Below are 16,801 nucleotides of genomic sequence, written 5' to 3' on the forward strand. Positions count from 1 at the left end.
GGAAAAACTACAGTGAAAAAACTTACTTACCTGTATAAATCCGTCAGAATGTTTAGTGGTGCATTAAAAAAGGAAGGTACGTTAGCCAATTAAAGAGATGTTAATGAAATAAAACTGCTTATTTATTTTAATTTTTATTATAGAATCTTAGAGTGCGAATAGGTTCTGTGTACTATAATAATAAGCAGTTTTATGTACTACGACTACGCTACAGGAAGAAAAGTTATTTCACGGATTTAATGTTGTTATTTTGGAACATGTAGAACAATTTGGTTTCACCAGTAATTTGTTGACGTGTTTTGGATAGACTTTAATGTTAATGTAATAAAAAATAGTATGTGTTTTGATATTTTTAATAAATTGGAATGTTATACGTAACCCGTATTAAATAGATTAGAGAAATCTACTGATTTTTAGACTATTAAGTGGTAATAGATTTATTAATTCTACTGTTTAAATTCTTTGAAGTGACATGTCATACACAAACGTAGCGGTTATCCAAAAAGTTTTTATTTATTAGTTTATTTATGAAAACATGTTCTAAGGTAGACTAGAAAAAAGAAATGTATTCCTACACATACATAACAGACGAAAAATAAACCGCTTTTGAAAACACTTCTAAAGTACGGACGCTAAGCATGAAGAATTTTGTACAATAACCCCGTCTGTTCCTATCTCTATCGCACGCGCGTAATTATATCGCTGTCCCGCCCATGATGGCATTGAACAAATTCTTCGCGCTTTGCATCCATACTTTACCAAATGACCACTAACTACACAGTACACATACGTGCAAAATAAAGGGTCAACTGTCACTGTCATAAACGGTCTGAACAATGTGCACAGTGCAGCTCACCGAGCGAGCGGCAGCGGAGGCGGAGGCGGAGGCGGAAGCGGGGACGGGCGCGGGCGCGGCGGTGCGGCCCATCGTATGCGCCGTCAACTCCATTCCCATCACCTGTGCCACCACCACCAGCCAATGAGAATAGACGATTTATGACGAATTCTTTTGTGTCTCAATGACGTGGTAAATAAGTGTTATTTTGGTACGAAACGTAAGTTTATTTGCAAGTGGAATGATGATGATTTAGAAAACCTTGACACAAGGTACGGTGGAAGCGGGAAAGTGCGCGGCGCATGTACCAAGCATGTATAATTTCTCCGAGCGTTTGTAAAAATAACAAGTACACATTTTTCCGGTTGTTATATCGGCCACACAACTCCAGAAAAGGCGTTGACGGACAAAATATGACAAAAACGCAACACATAAGACAAGTGGATCTATATTGGGTCGCATAATAATTGATTGTCCTAATGTAATGTTACGCACAAAACTCATTTCACATAATTGTTATAGTGCTGAAACTATTCACATTTCTGAAAAATTATAAAAGAAAGGAACCTACCCTATACCACACAAAATACTTTCTGTTTCAGCTGGAGAAAAATAATGCGAAAAGAGTTTTATGCGTAACATTACATTAGGACAGTATTTTTTATGCGAAAAAGATGGCACTTAACCCAAGACAAGTCAATGCTTATAAACGCTGCATCAAGTTCTCGTGTAAGTGCATATCAGTCTAAACTCACCTTCACGCTGACTTCCTTATCAGGATCAACTTCCTCTTCTTCTTCTTCCTCTTCCACATGCACTGGAGAATCTTCTTTTAAAGCCTCCTTCAGCAATTCTACAGTCTTCTCAGCATTTTCCCTGGCTTCGTGCAAAAAGTCTTTCGTGGACTTTGCCAAGTTATCCTTCTTTTCTTTAATATCTTCTGACAGTTTCAGCAAATCTTCTTCAAGATGGCCACGTTCTGGTTCTTTTTCTAGTGATTCTTCCTCTGATTCTTGTGGTTCTGGTGTTAGTTCTTCAGGGCTTGGTTTTGGGGTTGGTTCTTTAGGTTCAGGTTCAGGCGTAGCCTCTTTTTCTAGGGTTGGTTCAGCCGGTTCACGGGAAGCCTCTTTTTCTAGACTCGGTTCAGGGGATGCCTCTTTCTCTGGACTCAGTTCTACTTGTTCAGGGGATGCCTCTTTTTCCGGACTCGGTTCTTTCGGTTCAACTTTTTCTGGTTCTGGAGTCTTCTCCTTGTTTTCGACGTATTCGCTAGCTATGATAATAGGCGAGTTGTGGACGGAACCATTTGTGTATGGCCGTGTGTGGTTTTCTTGAGATTCCTGGAAATTTTATAAAAAATATTAGATTTATGAGATGTGAGGAACTGATGAGTCGAGGGGAATACGCTGGAAGTCCGGTTTATTATATTTAGGGATAAAATTATTTATTTTTTTTACCTAAGAGTCGTGCCATTACTAACACATTCACTGCCCCCAACGCACATGTCCGTTCACCGTCATACGAGTTTGTTCCTAGGCCACGCCCTCTGGCAGTGAATGCGTTAACAGTACTATTCGGGCGACGAATAGGAGCTATAATTTAGAAAAAAACTAGTATCGTTTTTCCCCTGGACTCGTCACTTTTAGACGCTCTACAGACCACACGGCAGCGACACGACAAGCGTCACGAATTGACCAATCGCAATTCATGAATTGTGAGTTCCTTAATGTGATTGGTGAATCTGTGCCAGATGAGTCTGCAACATATTAACTTGTACATTCCTCAGTAGTTCTAGAGCATAAAAGTGACATAGACCTTAAAGCTAGCGGATAAGACCTACTTAATTGTGTATATATTTCAACTTTGATCATTAAAATCTCAAGGGATTGCATGTCACCACCGTGTCGCCTTTTATGAAGACCAAACGAAAACTAGACTAAACAACAACACACACTATCTATAGAGAAAAAACCCTCGAGCAATTATAGTAAAGTAAAATTCTACTAACAATCACACTGCAGTAGCTAAACGAAGCGAAAAGTAAAACCACTGCAACGACAATCCCATTCTATTATTAAAGAGTGAGAAACAAGCATAAAAAAGAAAAAAAACTTATTAATATAATTTAATCTTTTTATATTTGTTTATTTATATTTAGGACACATAATTTTTACAATAAAGCAACAATTTTATTAGTGATATTGATATCAAAAAAACTTTACAAGATGATGCTCACGAATGGTCTTTTAAATAGGGAAGACCGAGGTGAGTTAAAAGAGAGGTAAGTTGGACCACGTTAATTTTGCGGTATTTATAATCGTCTTGAGGCAAACGCATATTGAGGGACCAGCCCAGGACCAGAAAAATGACGTTGTTTTAACCGACCTCTGTTTTAACTCACCTCGGTTTCCCCTACCTAAGTTCCGAGTAGGTCCTCCAGGGTGGAGCGTTCGGGGTCAGTGTGAAACAAATACAAACGTACGCGGGCGGCCTCAGTGAACTAATCACTGTGACGCTGCCCGCCCCGCCGAACGCTCCGCTCGTCGCTTAAACCATCTCTTGGGGCTACTTTTTTGACAACTCGAATTTATGTTTCATTTCGCGTTTATTAATTTAATCATCAGATTTTTTAGTTACATATTTATGGGGGTTAGTTCTGACATGGTAGCTTAGGCACAGACAGACAGATGAAACGACAGTCAAAAACACAGGATATGCTAACCGAAAAAGACGCTTCTCGCTCTAAGATATAGCTACGTCTCTTTCCGTTAAGCAATATTGTGGGACACGCGGCATACGACGAAAAAAAACATGCTGAAAATTGCAACTGAAATATAAATCGTGATAATGCTACATTTACATTGGTGTATTGGTATACTTGTTTAATAAGACTTTTTCGTACGATAAATTACTGTACTCCTACAGTCCGCCGGACGGTATCGGCCTGTCAGTTAGAACAAAATTTTGACAGTTCCGAACAACTGACAGGCCGATACCGTCCGGCGGACTGTTAATCAGTGGGCCCCTTTACGGAATGTATAGGAAAATACTAGATTTTACGTTTTTTTTTTAGTTTAGAGTACGATTATAATTATTTTACTAAGTAGTAAATACAATCTGCATTATGTTATGTCCCATCGTGATGATGTACTTAGCTAGGGTACATAGTACATACCAAATTAGTTTTACGTTGGAAATCAGTCATAGTATGCTCGGTGCACTGATGCACTCTTGTCTTATATACAACTTTGGCCCAATCCAATACAAAAAAAACAATGTAAACGTAGCATAAGAAAATGTGAAAGTAAAAGGACGATCATGACAGCCAATGAAATGCAGAAATAGGTCGAAAAGTGGCGTAATATTTGATGAAATTTGTGAATACATTTATGATTGCCGAGTGCAATTTATGAAAAATTGAAAATGTTGTCTAAATCGTAAATTACAGAGGTCTGAAAACATATGTCTTTGATTTCGACGCTACCCCTTCATATAAGATTTAAAGGTGCGTCCACATGTAGAGAATACACGAATTAGCGACCCCTACGCAAATACATAGTTTGCGAATAGTGCGTTAAATGCGCATTCGACAGATATGGACGTAACTGAACGTAAAGTTAGGCGCAAAAATAAGTAGGTATAGATATCGGATGAATGGGGTAGACAAAAAAAACCGAAAGAAAAGCAAATGCCACACAAGCAAGATGCTTCTTGCGTTTGCAACAAGCATACCTTACTAAAAAATTCTTACCCCACGTTTGGACTTTTTCCATGTTGTTTTTTTGCACAAGGGCTTGTCTCTAAATTGAGACAGTTTGCCTTCTAAGGGGGTATGATTTTCTTACAACGATGGTGTGTTATCGCGAACGTCAAAGTTCGTCTATCTGCGTCTTTGTAAATTACTAATTAATGCAGTGTGGAATATGGTAAGCGCGATACTGACATGTCGAAAAAAAGTGCCCAAAATGGCGAAATTTTCATTTTTAAATCAAAATGTTTCTTTCTGTAAGAAATGTTTTAATGTTTTTATGTCTTGTGATGTTTTGAAACTTTTTAAAAACTTTCTGTCAGATAGATAGACGATCTTCGCGAACGCCCTGCATGCGCTTGTGTGGCATTCATAAGGCCACGAACCGCACGCAAGCGACCGGCGGTAGCGTCGAGCGGCAGCCATAGGTGTGAACGAAAGGTCTGATCGCTTTGTTTCGCTGCAACCTATGGCGGCCGCTCGTCGCTGCCGCGCGATGTCATGGCCGCGGCGTAAAGCATCGCCATGCAATGACCTGTCGTTGCTGGCTCTGTGCGTAGCTCGCTTCCATCTGCTGGTGCACCTCCGCTACCAGGCCCGATATGGCCGTGACAACTGCATAACATTGCACATTAGTTGCTGCACTAAGGGTCAGTTGTAGGTAATGAAAATCGGTTTCAAACGAAACCGAAAAAAAACAGGTTATAAGTAACCGATTATTTTGTCAAAATGACATAACCGGTTAATGAAAAATTACGGTTAACTCCGGTATGTATGCTCATTTTCTCTTAAACTCTGGCATTAATAATGACACTTTCTTTATGACAAGTAGTTTATCTGATATAACCAATGTTCCTTTCTTTTCGTACAATAAAATGTTTGACTCACTTACAACTCTTACGAGTAGGTATTTCAGTTTATATTAATGTTATAATTGGTATAAAATTCGACAAATATGTATGTTAACATCTCTATTGCCAAAATTTTTGCTCGCGAGCATATCTGACCTTCCTATCATTTTATGTAGATTTTTCTTTAGCATCTAGATTTTATATACCTATATCATCATTAACGTATAGCTAGAAGTCTTGCAGGTCATAAACCTTCAGCATCGATTATCCATCGATCCATAAATCATCAGCTCAATTGGTCATGTCATATATTAATCGTATTCTGATAAATATAGATGAGCTCAATATAAGTTGGCACGGCGGACACATCTAATGAATCTGTCATTTGTCAATCTCATTAATTACTGTGTACGTTTACGTGAGATTTATTTATAATTTCGAGATAATAGTGATTGTTATAAGTAGATACGAAACTTGCAATTGTATTAGCCAAAATCCCATTAGTGCATTTTTGTACAGTCAACAGAAAAAGTAAATAAGCGGTAGAGGGCGAAATTATCTACCTACTTACACATGTTGTTAATTTTCTAATAAAATTGTTTTTGAATAATTAAACAAAGAATTTTGAATAATTCACTAGCTTATAGCTACTTATTGTTGACTTTATTATTTTATCTATTTAATTTTTTATATCATTTCATTATTCATAAGTTATTACAATTTTCAATTTAAAAAATTTCGTTCATAAACCAAAAATTAAATAGTATTAAACCATAAATCATTTGAACGCAAATAAAACAATTAACCAAACATACGGTTAATATTAATACACTCTCGCTTTCAAAGAAAACATTATTAAAAAACTCTAAAAATAGAGCGAAAACAAAATGACGGAGGACGGACGCCGGAATAGCACGATGCATCAGACGAACACAGCCTTGGATGTGAGCCAAGCGTACACTGATCATGGATGAACCTTATGTCTTTGCGATAAAGTTTATAATTGTTAGTTAACTATTGCACCGTTTGTTTGTGGATAAAATAATGGATGTGCTTAACACGATTAAATAGGAATATAGAATAGGAATTCGCGTTCAGCGTTCGCGTTTGCGTTTTTTCACAAAGGCGACAACGATAACTTGGTCTTATTGTCCTATTTATAGTCTGTCGATTTGTAGCAGGCCCCGACGGCTAATCCTTTGTGTTTTGTTAAGTAAACCCCCTCGTGCTAGCACCTGTATGAAAAAATCGTTCGTTCACTTTAACCGGTTATTGATTTACAACTCCTATGGAAATTGCAATAAGATTCAAAATGAACTAATGAAAACATATTTTGCTAGGCTGTGTGTGGTCCCTTCGACTCGCCGACACTCAGTCAGTACTACGGTCACTATCAAAGAGATGCGTAACAAAGGCGCGCGCCTTTTTTGCAGGTAAGTAGCACGTTCGGCTTTACTTAACAATAGACGAAGGATTAGCCGTCCGGGCCTGCTACAAATCGACAGACTATACAAATTACAAGAAATGGAATCGTTAGTATGACTAAAAAAAGGTTTTTGCAAATCTATACTTAATTTTATTTGGAGTAGATACCGCACTGACTAGTTATGGTGGCATATTTTCGACATATACAGCACATATGTGGCTTTCCATCACAGAAGGGTCCTTATACTTCAAGTCGAATGAGGAATTTTTCGTCTGAGATTCCAACAGAAATTCTGATTACAAATTGTATTAAAAATAGGGCCGGATAGGCCGCGTATATCGGATAGTAACCGAATATCCGGTGCATCTCTAGTTCCTATTGCACATGATTCATTCATGTGACATGAAGCATAGGGACCCTTCTCTGATGGAAAGCCACATATCTATATCTGTCACTTGTGCGCGTGAAAGAGATCAATGATTTATACAAATCGTTATAATCGTTATACAGACCATTAATACCACTATATGCCACGTGTAATGTTTATTCAAAGTCTTTAGACGATTGGAAGATTTAAAAATATATTTAGGAGTGCTGTTTTAAATTAGCTCTGTGCTATTTCTTACTTTCATGACATCATGCTATAATGACCGAATTAGCTTTTTTGTTGTTTCAGATTGAATGACTGAATCAATCATTCAAAGATTTAATCGATATGGAGTAACTTGAATATAGTATTATTCAAACACGATGGGTATGCTGACAGATGTCATCTCAATACAGTTTTGCAAGATTTTGGGTTTTAAGGTTATAAATTGTATGGAGAAGACATGTGCCACCGTCCACATGCTGTTTGACAAATACTACAGCCACAATGTTTTACATTTTGAAGGATACTCCATGTCAGATATAAATGGCGACTATGATTCATCAATACGAACTAAATACGCGTATATCATGAGGTTAAAACACTACTAGGTATCAAAAACTCAAAGATTCCACCAATCACATCCAGGCAAAACTCGCGCTACAAAAAGTCTTAATTTGTATTAAAAGGGACACGCACAAAAGGGCTCTAAGTTCTACGTTATAAGGTCGGCATTCGTCTGGATGCATTATGTTTGGGTGCGTCACACCTACTAACCGTCACCATGCCGCAAGCTAGCTACGTTTGCCAAGCCAAAATGCCCTTAATGTTTATAGTGACTAGTGACGTTTTGGCTTGGGTAGTATAAGTTCAACCTTAGGGAAAGCTGGCTGGTACTGGACATGAAGCTATTAAGGTACAGTTAAGTGTAAAAATATGGGTGCATATAACTTACTCAAAAATATGTCCTATAGTTCTTAATTCGCTGACATAAGAGCTATGGGACATATTTGTGAGTATGATGTGTGCACCCATATTTTTACACTTGACTGTATATACAAGAAAAAAATGTAACGTTCATGTTTCCGTTGGACGCCAGTGCTTTTAGGTTAGGCGCAGTGCTTTACCAGAATAAACTTTTTCGCTACCACTTTTTCACACATTGATATCATATATTTTGTAAATTTATAATTTTATTTATGCTAGAAAAAGTAAATGAGATAATCTTCCGGTTCAACTTAACGAATAATCATATACTTCACAGCAGTTCACACTTTGTTTTAATTCCACAAATTAACTAAATCATACTATAAATTTACACTGCGGAGACACATAATCAAATGCAATATCTTTTTTATTCTGAAAGGGTCAATGTACCAACGAAAAACAAATTATTTTTTATTGATTACCTAAGATCAATGTGACGAAAACAAACCGTCTACAAGCTCGTTTGTCACTTCTAATCTCTTCTTTTCTGACTTCTCTGAGCGAAGTTAAGTGTATTCATCCTTACGTGTCTTATCATGTAAATAAACAAACGTCAAATCCTGCGATTATTGATGAAAATCTTATTAGAAATTATATTTTTCAGTGGTTATTTGGTTACTTTGTGAGTTTCTTTAAGTATACAACTACATTTTAAGACTTTTAAGTGACGATTATTGAGTAATTCCAGGGAAGAGTAAGATAATGTCTTCGAGAAGTGTTTGTTAACATAATAGGACAAGTAAGGATGAATATACTTTACGTATACACTCAAGTAGCACAAAGGTTCTGTGTAACTGCATTTTTACAGTACCCCGTGGACCTAGTAGCAGCTTAAAATTGCTGTATATCAGCACTATATCCTAGCTAATTTGGTAATATGCTGATATAACTCTAATTTGGGCACAACACAACAATAGACGAGACTTTATTGCCCTATGACGTCCCAACCAACAATTTTATATACCGGTCTTCGCATTGACCTTATCCAATTGTACTCGTATTTACCAAACCAGCCAACTCTCCACTTAAAACCTACAGGGTCTACTTTGAAAACATTTCCCAGGCCATTCAGGGCCAGTACCGCGTCTCGCTTGGCGAGCTGTCCCTCTGTGGACCTTACGTCTTTTGTAATAACTCATAAGGTCCACAGATGGACAGTTAAGTGTTGGTGTTTATACCGCGTCTCGCTTGGCGAGTTGTCCGACGATCCTTTGCATGGCGCGCTCTGTCTCCTCGAGTCGCGCCCTCAGCGCTTCCAATTCCACGTCCCCTGTTATGTCCATCATTACGGTAAACATAATTGAGATCTTGCTTATGATCTTTTTAACACCTTTTGTTTAAATCTTCCCTGTTATTTGTAGGTCCGCTACTTTTTCTAACTACATTATCATTATCAACTCGACTAATATCTTCAACATCATTGAGGTCTTTACGATCATGGCTAAAAGCGCTTTCGTTTACATGTGGGTTTGCTGTACTGACCTAGCTTTATTGCCTAATTTTACTTTTAGTCTAACTTCATCATTATCATCATCATCATTGAGATTATAGTTATTTACGATGCTTTTGTTTACGATGTAGTTCCCTTTAAGTTGTACGTATTAGATACTTCTAACTTTAAACCATTTCTACATTATTATCGTTACGATCTTTACCACGGCTCGAAAAACTTTGGTGTACCTTCTCATTATGATAGTTATTAATATTGTCAACACTAACAAAGGTACCATGTTTGTGATTATAAATGCCTTTAGCCGTCATTAGTATCGATCAGCGTACTTCTGCCTTGTCTTTTCTATCTTGATTGTCACAAACGCTTGTTAATTTTGCATTAAGAGATTTACCATTTTCTGAACTTTGTAGTTCACTATTAATGTCAACTCTTCCGTTGTCGAGTATTTTTTTTATAATCACGAATGACGATAACCACCAATTTTAATTATTATTAATGAACCGATACTTGTGTACCTAATTAGTTTTCTGATAACCTATATCCCGTTTTCCTGTTTATGGTTGTTTAAAACAACTAAATCGGTACTTACTTGCGTCCCTTTCTTTAGGTCCTGCGTGCAACAGAGACAAAAATATTGTTTTTTTATTAAATGAACGCACTTCTGGAACGTACTTGGACTTTTAGGTAGATATTTCGGTACATTGTACATACAGCCAATTCTCGGGATTAGTTGCCAAGCGGACCCCAGGCTCCAATGAGCCGTGGCAAAATGGCGGGATAACGCGAGGAAGATGATGATTTCGGTGCGTTGTGTATGTACTATGTATAAATGTATTATTTATAAGTCCGAATTCGGACTTATTTATAAACTGCTTTATAAGTAACTTCTCCCCAATTAAGATCCGATATTTGTGAACGGCTGTTCGTGCAAGATAACAATGATACATAACGTATAACAATGATCTGGAAGAATCTAATCCTAGGTCCTGGAAGCTTTCATTTTTAATTTGGAATCTTATCTTATTAAGTAAAAATAAAAATTAAATTTTCGAAATGGGGCCTAAGGGACTTAGGAGGGTTTATACATAGAAGTGAAAATGATGAATTCCACCCAACGTGGAATTTACAAAATTTGTATCTTACCCAGTTTAGAATCAGGTGAGGTCCTGGAGTCATCCCTGAAGACTCTGCGACGGAACTGAGGGTCGGGAGCCACGTGCTCATAGGGTATGGAGCCAGTTCTCTTAAACAGGATCTGGAAACATAGATGAGAGTGTTACTTGACGTAATCGAATTTAATGATTGCTATATAATAAAATTATAATATGCTTTTTTTTAAATATTTAAGTAATGCTTGTAAATAAGTTGCACGTCTGCATGCAGGTTAAATATGCATGTAACATCGAGCATGTATTCATTTATAAAGTGGGTATGCGCTTTTGCAGCTGTGTGTACAACTTAAGCTTTAAGATCTTAGGGCCTACAGCAAAAAACAAAAATTAAAATTTCGGTATCTTCTATCCGTCTTGTTTATTCGAGCGATAGTGAGGCTGATACAGAAATTTCGAGTTACCATATTAGTCGAATAAAAGTATTCTTATTTTTTTTTTATTTGGCACAGACTCGACTTTGGCATAGATTTTACGTTACCCATTCAAGGGTTGTAAACGAACACTTGCCAGCCCGTAGACCCCAGTGAAGCAGGCCGTAGAGGAAAACATCTAAAACATAAGCATAATACCTTGCTCAGCGTGTAGACGAAGAACACGATAATGCAGATGGTGTAGATTGGCATCACGAAACCCATGGAAGACTTGGGGGCCGGTACGGGTCCGCCAGGGGACCCCAGCGGCGGCCGCATTCCCGGAATCGGTGGAGGCTGTCAAGATATAACAATTAGATTAAAACATTCTAAAGGAAAGGTTTGTCTGAGTATATAGACGGCCGAGCGTAGATGAGGCCATTTAGTAAAACAAGTCCGACAATCCATGTGCCGATCTTAAAATTACCAAACACGCGTTAAGGTTAAAAAAAGAATTAAAATATACCCAATAACCCCATAGTTGCATTTATCCCGGAGACGGTGGAACATGAATAGGTAGACAAAACTAAACTATTATACATAGACGCAAAGAGAATTTAGTACCTATAGAGGCGGATTGTCAAAGAAAATTTTGTAGCCACAGTAGTTTGTGGCTGACAGTGCTGACACCTATATCAGTTGTATGCCGCTTAAGTATTTTATTTAGCAGTTGAAGTAGTTTCAATTTACTCCAGATAAAATTTTAACTAGTACCAGATTTCAAACAAGCTGGTTTGAAATCTGGTACTAGTTAAAATTTACGTTCAAATGAAAGACCTTTCCTATAGGACATTTATACCCAATGATTAGCTATAACGAAGCAGCCACAATCCAAAAGCATACCTTCTTTCCCTGATCCATATTCCACAGAATTGCCCACTAAAACTTTTCTGCGTTAATTCACCCGATAACTTTTCGACAAATGGCCATTTTGACGTCGTGGACGCGACTGAGGCGGTTTCGTAAACGTCTTTACGACGTCCACGTTTTATGACTTCCTGTGTTTACTGAATATTCCCATTCCCGGATGTAGGAATCTGTCCAATCAGTGGAAAATAGTCGAAATACGTGTTATTTTTTGGTGGTTTATGTATCCAAACAATGACAAACGTGACCAGGGCCGATGTCAGCTTTCAGGAGACGAACGAAATGAGGGTTTTCAATGTGCGCAAGGGTGCACGCCTGCACGGAGCAGGCGCACGCACGCAGTGTCATTGTACATAGGTAAAATCCGCCACACGCATCCGCTCATAATGTATTTCTCGTTAACCCGCTCACCCGCTCCGTGCACCCGCGCCAGCTAGCGGAAGCCCTACAGATCCAAATCAGTGAGATAACCGCGTAACATTGGAAAACAGTTTGAACTTAATAGCATTAAGGTAAACAATTAAATCACATCAGAATCTTATCGGCGTCTCACTCGTTTTGCACTCGAAAGAAGGAGTCGGAGGAAAGGACAACGCGCAGGCGCAAATGCGCATGATTCTATTTCTGCAGTGTGTCTAGGCCGCGAATGTGGGTCGGGGAGCAATGTCGCGCGAACTTGATTTTCTACTCTATTCGTGTAGGATTTGATGGAATGGCGGAAATCGTCAGGATTTCTTCTCTATCTCGTCAGTTTAAAAAAAAAACTTAAATGAAATGTCGACAGTTTGTTACAGTTAGCCCAAGAAAAGTCTGCAGAGATTTTGATAGCCCACGCAGTGCAGTGTTATATTACAGACCCCGATATCAGTGGTGAAATTTTATTGAAATGCAAGGGTTGGCACTCACTCCCCCACCAAAATCACGTTTGTTGTATGGGAGCCCCACTTAAATATTTATTTTATTTTGTTTCTAGTATTTGTCTTTATAGACTTTATAGAGGCATCAGTCAACAGAAATACATCATCTGTGCAACTTTCAACTGTCTAGCTATCACGGTTCATGAGTTATACAGCCTGGTGACAGACAGACAGGACAGACAGACGGACGGACGGACAGCGGAGTCTTAGTAATAGCAAAGAAAATAGATAGTATAGAGGGCTATTGCCATAGTAAATTTTGTAGTCACGGTACATTTACTGCCATCTATCGACACACGATTAAAACTTAAAATAAAATTTAATATGTATAAATTAATCAAAATATGTATACGGATAAATGATTTTTAATTTTTATTGTTCCATACTGACCCATGTTCGTTCACTGATGTGTTAAAATTGTAAAATATCAAACGGTATCGTCAACGCCATCTAGCCGAGAATAGGCCAAAGGTATGGCGCCATCTATTCGAGAATGACTTTTCTTGATTTCCGAGGCACGTTTTTTTCTTAGACTTTATTTATCTTATACGGAGTTACATATATCTTTGGTAATAGGGTCCCGTTTTTACGCTTTGGGTACGGAACCCTAAAAAGACAAAGATTCTATATGAAAAGATCCGCCCAATTAAGGTTACAGATATTCAAATACTTAAAATAATAGTCAGTAGGTACAGATGCAGTCATAGTCACTCTAATGACTCATTTGTCGTGCTACGTCAGTCAACGTCAGTACTTTTTGTACCGAGACTAACTGAAATAGCAAGACACGTTCGTACGTTTCCGTGAAAATACGAAGGAAATGCACTAAATCTCTAAATATAGTAAACTTTGTACTTCTATCTTTGCATGGAGTTCAATTTTTACGTGAAGCGACAAATCACTCATCAAGTCATCATGGTAGAAATGTTTGAGTTATTCGACTGAGTTTTTTTAACAAGATATCTATTCAAATATCGACCTTGCCAACTAGTTAAAAAGATCCAAATTGTAATGACACTAATGACAATTAAAGATAATATAACTACACCTATCACCTTTACAAAGCCAGCATTTGAAATTCCAAGTCATTGAGATGTTAATGTCGGCTCCATTGTCGCAAATGGTCATTTGTGTTTATTTCTACAGATTTGGAGCGGGTTTCTAGTTCTGTACACCGTTTAGTTACAATGTTTTTTGTTGTGTTAGAATAGACGTACAGAAAATGGAGATTTTTAGGCACGTTTTACCAGTGTCACAAGAATTTTGCATGATGTCGGCGACTAAACCCTATTTCAAAGCGTCAGTTGTGACACTTGTGACTTACCCACGAAATAGACTGTTAATTTTCAGTGGATATCGTTGAGTATATTACCATAGTTTGCAATAAGGACTATAATAGCCTTATAATTTGCTACTTTCCTACTAGTCAAATCAGCTTCTTTTTTAGAACTGTCAAAACGATTTGCTAGTATGGAATTTATATGAAAACGTGTGTAGTGACGTCACAGTCAACTCACCTACTTTTTATACTTCCATCCGATTTATTGAATAGAAATTGTGTTTAAAAATAACTGCTATCTATGTTTTTACAAGCTTTTACTTAACTTACAATGTACCTATGTAAATATGTTTGTACGAGTCAAATCTTGCAAGTTAAATTTGACCCACTTCCCGATTTCCGATGAAGCTGAAAATTTGCATACGTGTGTAAGTCGGGTGACAATGCAATATTATGATACCATGGAGCTGATCTGATGATGGAGACAGGATGTGGCCATAGGGCATCTATGATAAAACAACGCAACCTAATTGTGTTTGGGGTTTTTAGAATTGTCTCGATGAGTTTTAGTTGTCTGTGGAAAGAAAAGTACAGTCAGCGATAAAAGCTTGTACCAAAAATGAAATTTTTGCCAATACCTTATTCTAATAATGATCTGGTGCTTTATTTCGTGCACGGTGTGAAATAATTTTCTCACTTTTATTCATTGATGAATCCTTTTTTGTTCTTAATTTTGGATTGGCCAGAGTCCGTCTAATCTAACTTTGCACGAATTTGGATTTGAACAGAACCAAGCGAGAGTTTTATTTATCGTATGGCATATGTACATGTCACTGGATTACAATGTCAAAGGTTTTGTTAAAATTTCGCCCTTCCCAGGTACGCAACTGCTTCATCTGACAGGGTCTTAAAATCGTCTACTTGGCCTGTGTATCTAGTAAGGGGGCATTCCAGAATGATGTGGTTGATGGTCTGATCTGGGTGCCCGCAGTTACAGGCAGGAGAGGAGCTCCAGCCCCATTTATACCAGTGGTGGCCGCAGTTGCCAACTCCTGTTCTTAGGCGGTTAAGGGCGGACCACACCCGGCGGGGTTCCTTGAAGCCTACTGGGGGTACACGCAGGGGTAAAGTAGAGAAGGGGTTGGCTTGGTCTCTGAGGGCTTCCCATTCTGTGGTCCATGCCTCCTCCAGGGTCCGGGTGGTCAGGGAATTTCCCATCAGTAATGCAGGGGGGTTTCGGGATTTAAGGCGTTTACTTCCGAAGCCCTCGAGGTCTTGGTGGATTGGTAGGCTAGGACTGCAGTGCGCTTTTGATAATTCGCGTTGGAGGCATTTTTCTCTTCGCAGGTGCGCAGGGGCTATGTGGCTAAGAGCTGGAAGCCAGTGGGTGGGTGTTGGCTTAAGGCATCCCGTTATTAGACGGAGAGTCTGGTTTAGCTGCGTGTCGATGGCTGAGGTATGAACACTATTTATCCAGACTGGGGCACAGTACTCAGCCGTCGAGTAAACCAGGGCCAGCGCTGTGGTTCGGAGACAGGAGGCAGAGGCTCCCCAAGTTGTTCCTGTTAATTTTTGCACTAAAGCGAGAGTGTCACAGTCTTATGACTGTGACACACTCGCTTTGTTCTGTTCAAATTAATTAATACTTATGTATTTACATAGAAATATGATATTAATGATGACATTGCAACACTATGTTACAGCAAATGCCATGAAATAGCTAGCTAGGTCCGACTCTTAGATACCTAGATTATCTATCTAGACTCGTCAGTTAACTAGCGCAAGATCAAGAAGCTCCAAAAATAATGAGAATGACATCATGCTGAAACGCAAGCGTACATACGTTACTGGTGCATGGTGCAAGTCAAAGGAGCCAGCGGCCAGTACACATGACAGATTTAGTTTTTTTTAGGGTTTCGTAAGGGTAAAAACGGGACCCTATTACTAAGACTCCACTGTCCGTCTGTCTGTCACCAGTCTGCATAGTGAATAGAATCAGGCGTTACTTTGCGGAAATCCATATTAATCAAAACCAAAATATTACTTTGCTAATCCGCGAAAAGATAACGTGCTAGTCAATCAGTGCTAACCCGCTATACAAGACTTATTTGCGTATTTTTTACATGCAATTAATGTTCCCACTCTCCTACCGCAAAAATAAATACGCAAATAAATATAACAAACCACCACCAAAAGAACAACAACCTAAAGTTCTTTTAAGATTTACGAAAATATTGACATTACCCGCTCTGTACATACACGAAATTTGTATTTTTGTTAGGAAAAACCCGTCTTGCTTTAGAACTATACTTGGTCAAGCAGATCTTGTCAGTAGAAAAAGGCGGCAAATTCGAAAAATGTAGGCGCGAAGGGATATCGTCTCATAGAAAATTTGAATTTTGCGCCTTTTTCTACTGACAAGATTTGCTTGACCATCTATATCACTACGACATCAAAACGAGGTGCTCATAGGAATAAACTTTTCATGC

General features: G+C 38.3%; 1 protein-coding gene and 1 long non-coding RNA gene across 9 annotated transcripts in view; one reads left to right on the top strand and one right to left on the bottom strand.

Moving 5' to 3' along the window:
* The window catches only part of LOC134798468 (uncharacterized), a 350,482-nt gene that overhangs the window by 306,270 nt on the left and 27,411 nt on the right, over positions 1 to 16,801 (top strand). The gene's annotated exons all lie outside the window — the stretch shown is intronic.
* LOC134798422 (triadin) overlaps positions 1 to 16,801 on the bottom strand; it is a 46,290-nt gene that overhangs the window by 8,286 nt on the left and 21,203 nt on the right. For 3 of the 8 annotated variants that reach the window (XM_063770851.1, XM_063770855.1, XM_063770859.1), the window contains 6 exons: positions 11,409 to 11,546; positions 10,811 to 10,922; positions 10,257 to 10,277; positions 9,393 to 9,484; positions 1,591 to 2,175; positions 857 to 958 (listed from right to left, as the gene is read on the bottom strand). In XM_063770851.1, coding sequence (XP_063626921.1) covers positions 857 to 958; positions 1,591 to 2,175; positions 9,393 to 9,484; positions 10,257 to 10,277; positions 10,811 to 10,922; positions 11,409 to 11,546 — 1,050 coding nt within the window. Of the gene's footprint in view, positions 1 to 856; positions 959 to 1,590; positions 2,176 to 5,118; positions 5,199 to 9,392; positions 9,485 to 10,256; positions 10,278 to 10,810; positions 10,923 to 11,408; positions 11,547 to 16,801 lie in introns of all 8 variants that reach the window. The other 5 variants (XM_063770858.1, XM_063770857.1, XM_063770852.1 and 2 more) reach the window with 4 other exon arrangements.

The sequence above is a fragment of the Cydia splendana genome, chromosome 16 (genome assembly GCF_910591565.1).
Source record: "Cydia splendana chromosome 16, ilCydSple1.2, whole genome shotgun sequence".
Taxonomy (NCBI): Eukaryota; Metazoa; Arthropoda; class Insecta; order Lepidoptera; family Tortricidae; genus Cydia; species Cydia splendana.